Raw genomic sequence first — 7,415 nt, forward strand, 5'->3', positions numbered from 1 at the left:
GCAGTTAGAAAAGAACAAGATATTATTAAAGACAGCAGACCAATGTAAAATTTAGCATCATGAATAGTGCAATTTTAAAATGAAGACAGGCATGCTAACACATACGGGAACATAGTACCCTTAAATCAGGGGTACTGCTGAGCTGTTTCAGCATATATGTTTGCCACCTAATGGCAACGCTTTGCGAAAGAAAACAGAAAGTTGCACAATACACAGTGAGGTACAGCGAGATGACAGAGTAGTGTGATTTCATTCTGGCTGATATAGACCTTTTAGATTAAGAAGTGCAGAAGCTTTCATCACATATAATTGGCACAATTTTCTTTATAAAGAATAGATGGCATAAAATATTCAAAGTACAAACAGTGCATTTGTTTCAGATTTCAACAGGCTCAATTAAGACACACAATCCAAGAGCAGCTGTACACTAAATCATACAGATCAAATATGCTGGATTAGAATCACAAAGAAAAAAAACCTTTGCAATAGGTTCTAGTAAGCTCTTTTCTATAACAGAGCAAATCAAAGATTCCCTTTTCATCTGCTATGATGCTAAAATTTCTAGCTATAGATGGATACAACAACAAATTTTTCAGTGTACCTCTGTCCCTCCTTCAGCAGCTCTATGTCTGGTGGTCTGCAAAAAGAAGACACAGAATGAGTATTTTCCTGCTCAATCTATTCTCTTGAAATGCACATAAATACAAAAATAGTTGAGTTTGGAAGGAACATCTGAGGATCTTGTAGTCCAACACCCTCTGTTCAAAGCAAGGCTAGCAAGAGCAGGTTTGTGCACACATGTACAGAGAGCATGACTTGTGTGCCCGCAGCACATCGCTGTTACAGTGAACAGAATTTAACACAGTCACCAAGTCACACAAATGTTTGTCAGAAAGGACCTCTGGAAGGCTCTAGTCTGACCTCCTGCTTGAAATGCAACTGTCACCAGCGCTAGGTTAGGTCAGCCACAAATTCATGAAGTTTAAATCTTGAAAAGCTGCAAAGATGGAGATTTCAAAACATTGCGGAGTATCCTGTTTCATTCCACCATAACCTTAGCACAATTTTTTTCCCAATGTCCAACCTGAACCATTCATGCAATTACTTGTGGCCATCAACCAAGAATAGTTTGGCTCTGTAATCTTTCTATTTTTAACTAGTTGTACACTACTTTCAGATCACCCTTTAGTCTCCTCTTTAACAAACTGAACATGCCAAGATCCTCACAGACCATGAAGTTCCTCTAGTAAAGACAATCCTGGGCTAGTTATAGGAAAATGTTTTAATTAATGCAAAAATATGAATATTCAGGATATTTTTATTTATTTTAAATTTTACTTTGTTAAAAATTAGGCTATCAAGTTAAAATTTTCTTAAGAAAATCGTTTTCAAAGGTTTCCAGAAACTAAAAACATTACTAAACAAATTCTGATGAGTTTCTTTCCAAAGCTCTATTTCCATTCAGTTATGAGGCAGCATCACAATGCTATTCCTGTTATCCAATACCAAGTGTTGAAAATCTCATCTGTCCTATGACTGAAAGAGAACCTTTTAGGCAGGCACTAAATGCAAGTCAATGCACAAGCACCTTTCAGTATGTAAAAGACCCCACAGGTTTAAATAGATGTAAAGCTGCACCACTCATACCAATAAACTGTGTTTGGAAACTAAAGGTGGTAACATAGAGTGATTTAAATTATTAGCTCCATATAACTCTTCGGAGTTTTAAGTGCAGGTTGTAGTCTTTTCTGTCACAGGAATTTCAGATATTCTACTGTGTAAATGTGTGTTGGTGTGTGCACATGTACTGGTTGTGCAAAGAGGTGTAGCTAGCCAAGAACTACTGAGAGTTTGTTTGTTTGTTTTTTGAAAATCCTGCCTCCCCACCACCACCCAAAATAAATAATTAACTATGTCAAGCATACCACAACTATACACTTTTGATGTGAAGAATAAAGGGAGATTTTAGAAATACTTTTCTTAAAGACAGCAAAACAATACCTCAAAAGCACTGGTAAACTTAAACTTTTAATGAAGAGTCTAGTTTTACCTACTAGAATACCTCAGATCCAATCAGGCTGCTCAAAAGCTCTTCTCTCACTAATCAGATATTTCATATGACACATATAACTCCACCTAGTTTCTTCTGTTGGAAACCAGGAGACTATGAGAAGTAGTGTCTTTGAGAATGAATAAATTTGCTGAACATTCTTTATGCAAGTGTTCATTGTTCAACAGTGACACCCATTGGCTCCACTGATTACTTGCAAGCCAATGTTTCCTAAGCTAGGAACACAGACTGCATGACACTGTCCCAAAACATGTATTACAGGAAGAACAAGAATGGGCAATCTGAAATTTATATCAGATAAACAAGCTCTTCATGTTATAGTCTGCTTTCAGATGCAAGCATTTACAGTCTAAGCTTAAGATCGATGCCAAGTGCTATGCTAAAATTAGAAAATCTCTTGTAACAGGATAAGATTAATTCAACCTGTACATTGTATGGTTTGTAAAAATCCAATCCTAGTAAGTACATTTTAAAGTTAATAGGAGTTAACTATTATTTATGACTCGTCTGCCCTCTAAACTAACATGGTCATGTCTACTAAGTACACGTGAGTAGTACTGAACCATGTCAATTACTGTAATCCATACAGCAGCAACACTTTTAAAACAAACACCATGCTAAGCTAATGTGTTAACATCAGTTACCTCTGCTTCAGCCAAATCACTTTGATGCGCTGCAGCTATTTAATTACCACTGCAGCCTGCATATAGAAATAATATTCTCAAAAGGTGCAATGAATGTATAAGATTATACTTACTTGTCTTCTTCTCTCATCCATACCGGACTTTTGGAAATTTGAGCTTCAAAATACTTAGATGCTCTATAGCAAAAGTTGCTGCAAAAGCACTGGCAATGAGAGAAAGCAAGAAAACATGACTAAGGCCGACTTTAATACATAGAAAAGTACAAAAGTAATTCCTTTTAATGCTTGTAAAATTAAGTACCAATACACATTTCTTTTCAAGGCTATAGCCAGGTTTTTAGTTCACCTGAGAAACCCAACCTATCAAATAGGCCTATCCCATTCCCACAAGCCACATTTAGCTGCTTCTTTCTTCCCCATTTTTCTGCTTTCTGCACTTTTATTACATACTGGGAAGCAAATCAGCGTTGGATTCTATGTAACAATAATTTAAAAAAACCCCAACAAACCAAACTGTTCAAAGAGCAACCCATAACCCAATATGCTGTTAATACAGTTTCAAAGACATACATTAAAATTCAGGTGTTTAATAATGAAAATTTTGGTTCACAAGAGAACCTGGTATTTTGCAATACTTGGAACAACACCTAAAAATCTCCAGCATCTTTGAAAAATTGATTTGTAAACTTGCATCACAAGGGAGGACAGCAAAGCATCCTACCTCTTGCTGGAGTCTTGCCTGGTTGCTCGAGAAAGCAATTCCTAAAATTTTGTGTATCCCAGAGTTTTAATCAGAGGAATGCATACTACTGACACTGAAGAAATTTGTTCTGTAACTGGTAACATTTATCTTACCATTTAATGTCTAAGTGTCTTTAGGTGATTGTGTATCCTGTGAACTGTCAAAGATGACTTTTATGCAACCACATGTGTGAACATGCTTCCAGAAAAAAAATATTTTGTGAAGAGTTAGGTTTTATATTGAAAACTCCTCAAAAAGAAACCTAAGTGTTCCCCGAAAAAGAACACTAAGGAATATATAAGATGTAACTTGTACTACACTACTGCAAACTTCAGTGATTGAAAAGGATGTGCACTTTGACCCTCCTAAAGCTCACTGACTATGCTGGAGCAAAATAAAGAACACTTCTTCACAAATGTCTTTAACAGATCAGCTGTGCCACATTCAAACTGATATCCAAGTAAAACTTTCCATTTTATGTTTCAACTTAGAAAACACATGTATTTTGTCTTACCAAAGACATCATCTAGAAAGTGAAATGCACAAAAATTTCATATTCTAACAGTTTGTGAAAATTATTTTCATAATAATCAAATGTATTTTTCTCTGAATCAAGCCACTATATGAATGCTATTAAAAAATGAATTTCTGATGTTGCTACCATTAAACACATTCTAGAAACAGACTTGTTACCATACCTTTCTTTCAGTGATATCATAAACTCGGTTTGTTTTTGTTGAAATTCTGTACTTCTGCTTTGGCACCTAAAACAATACACTTTCATCAGCAAGACTGTCAGTTCCATCATGACAACAGAGAAAAAACTTCATTCTTAATTCACATCTGTGGACATGTGCAATATATTTTATTTAACTGAACTGCATACTACAACCACCTTTCCTCTCAATTCTTCTGATGTTGCACCTTCTCAGATGTAAGAAAGGCAATTTATCTTTAATCATATACATCTCAATAATCAGTAAAAGCCAGCTCCATAAGAAAACCAGTACCAAACATAGAACAGTGGAGCTGCCATGGCAGAAGCTTTCCTCATGTGTAAGTGCTGAGCACTTACAGACAGGTCCTTCTTTAATCCAGAGATATTTATATGCTGTGAGACTGTACTGTCAGACCCAGCCACTACCCAGGCAAACCCAGAGAGGAACTTATGTAAACTGTAACAGTTTTGAAATTAACATCTGTGCAAATATATGAAGTCCAAAACAGTATATTGTTTTGTACTTGAGTTGATTTTTTTCAGATAATCACATGTAGCACTGATATTATATCACAGGTTATCTAACTGACCTTTGAGCTCGGCTTAAGCTCTGATATATCACACCTAAAGAAGGATAGCTTTGATCTTGCCACAGTTGACATACATTTTCATAGCATACGTATATGCATTCACATAATAATATCCGTGTGTTGTATTATTTTTTCATGTCAATCCTTCTCATAGACATCTTTTGCTACACTGACAAAAGAACAAGATTTCGAAGTTTTTTTTCATTCACAAAGGAAGGCCATGAAGCCACAACTCGGTCATCTTTATCATTGTTGACACAGATCCATGCACTGTGATTCCGATCATTCAGTAACTGATTCTGTCATACAGTAACTCCTGTCTACCTTTGACTTCAGAAGGATTATACTGAAATAGAATGATATAATGCCTGGTTCATTATTTGACAGTAATCTCTGCTTAATATTCTAACTTTAAAATTAAAAAGAAAATGCAAGAGAATAAAAATTGTGAAAAGGTTCCTTTGATAACAGGATTAATAAAAAGCAACTTACATTTTCCACTTTATTGTGACATAGAGGATAACCACATAGCTTGATGATAGACCGTTCATCAACGATGTCTTTATAGTGAGATGGAGTAATACATTTTCCCTAAAATGACAAGAAAATAGTTCAACAACAGATACTGGAAAACTTGTCATTTTTTTGTACCCAAACCATCTCTTAAGCATATAAATATCTTAAATTTTATAACAGTTATCTATTAATATTAATAAACATTGAGAACCTACACAGGAAAAAAGGAAAAGGGTAAACAGAGAAAGAAAACAGACATGGACATTTCTTTTTACATATCCAAGACCTTCATAATATTGCCTCTAGTGTGGCCCCTATTTCTGTAATTTTCCTCTGTTTACATGTTTTGTACACCTATTTATCAGCCTATTTACAACCTTAACAAGAGTAATCATCATACCATTCCAACAAAACTGTGCTGCCAGGTAACGGTGCATTTTAGAGACTCTGTCTAAATTTACAGATGGCATGAGGTAGACCTAAATTTTTTATACTTCATCTGTCAGTCCAGAACCAGAGAGGTATAAACAAAAGCTGTGATAAAAGAGCGAGGATTCATCAGTGTATACAGCCCTGCAAAACTAGGGCACGTTTTCACTGCAGAACCCGTAAAAATAAGGAAATCGTTATCAGAGCTGGTACAAGAGGGAATGAACGGTTTGTCTATTTTAAACTGCAGCAAATTGTTCCAAAAACTTCTAAGAAAAAGTACCACACTAAGATACAAAACGGTATAAAAACTTGCAACACCTACACAGTTTAGAAGGAACTCTTCAGTAATGTCCTCTTCCAGGAGCTGTTCAACAATAGACAATGCTTTTTTCTCAAATTCAATCTTCTTTCTCAGTGCAGCCTCCAGAGCTGCTTTCCTGTAACAGAACAGACACTGAATGATACAGAGGGCAGATTTCTATAAACAATTTTCTGATTGTATTTTTATCTTTTTTTCTGAAATACAGTAGCTTACATTTTCCTGCATCACACCAAAGCAACAAGTAACTGGACTAGTAATTCTGTTATAACCACAAACGGTTACATATTTTATATTGGTTTGCTTTATTTGCTGGTCAAGAAAAGTATTGATTCTCACTGTATTGCAATACACTCCCCAAATTTTCTTGCAAGAGGGAAACTCAGAACTGACTGGACAAAGAGCCTGGGACAATTTATGGAGTGCTGTCAGGAAAACAGGAACTGGGTAAGACATGAAAAATAGGAAGAAAAAAAGGACTGGGACTTGACTGAGTGTGAGGTTACAAAGTAAAGGAAGGAATAAACCAAACAAATCCCACTTCCTGAGTGTTTTTTGATGTAAATAATTATAAATGGCAGGTATGCAAAGAAGTTAAGATGGCAAAAAGCAAGGAGTACAGGCTATGGAAATACAATTTAGATTACACACTTTTAGTATATTACACAATGCTGAGGTGTGCGTGCTGTTAAAAGTTACACAGCATCACTTCAAACATATCTGCATGATGTTGATGCTGGTGATTTACTGAAGTTAGTCATAGTACTCTGAAAAAGTAAAGCCTCTGCAATGCAAAGACTGCAATTTCAAAGTGAGGCAAAACAAGACAAATGTCACACATGTACTGTTCCTCTCAAATTATACCTTTGAGCAGCATCTTCATTTTTCAGAGCAGCTGAATGCTTATTTCCTAGAAATCAAATATAAAAATATACAAATTAGTGTTATTTTCTTAACAGAGGAAAATGCTGGAACCTGAAAAATATTAAAACCTCTAAACTGTAAGCACAATCAAGATAATTGCTTAGTAACTTGCTTTTAATGGCTGTGATTTCAGTAAGCTGGTATTCAGCAACCAGTCAGACACACTTTTAAAGTGTGAAAACAGACAGGCCCAACTCTTCTCACACTCTCATTCATTGTATCCTGTATACACAAAAAAGGAAAGAATGATTCTGACAGTAATTTTGTGCCAGCTACACCCCCTGGCCCTCCAGGCCAGCGTTACTCCTGCACCCCACTGCTGTCCCCACGGCTGTCCCACCGCAGGTTTTTGCTCCGGGCCAGGTCCAACGCCGGCACCCTCACACAGAGCCGCTATTGCCGCCCTCGCTGCCGCCAGCGAGCCCTGACCCAGCTTCCGACACGGGTGCCCCGGGCAGCT

At 36.4% G+C, this 7,415-nt stretch overlaps 1 protein-coding gene across 2 annotated transcripts in view; it reads right to left on the reverse strand.

The window, feature by feature from the left end:
* The window catches only part of RPAP2 (RNA polymerase II associated protein 2), a 35,496-nt gene that overhangs the window by 27,620 nt on the left and 461 nt on the right, over positions 1–7,415 (reverse strand). For both annotated transcript variants that reach the window (XM_048312378.1, XM_048312379.1), the window contains exons 2-7: positions 6,896–6,941; positions 6,035–6,149; positions 5,257–5,355; positions 4,155–4,220; positions 2,829–2,917; positions 602–637 (exon numbers count right to left, since the gene is read on the reverse strand). In XM_048312378.1, coding sequence (XP_048168335.1) covers positions 602–637; positions 2,829–2,917; positions 4,155–4,220; positions 5,257–5,355; positions 6,035–6,149; positions 6,896–6,941 — 451 coding nt within the window. The remainder of the gene's footprint in view (positions 1–601; positions 638–2,828; positions 2,918–4,154; positions 4,221–5,256; positions 5,356–6,034; positions 6,150–6,895; positions 6,942–7,415) is intronic.

This window comes from Corvus hawaiiensis, chromosome 9, assembly GCF_020740725.1.
Source record: "Corvus hawaiiensis isolate bCorHaw1 chromosome 9, bCorHaw1.pri.cur, whole genome shotgun sequence".
Lineage (NCBI taxonomy): Eukaryota > Metazoa > Chordata > Aves > Passeriformes > Corvidae > Corvus > Corvus hawaiiensis.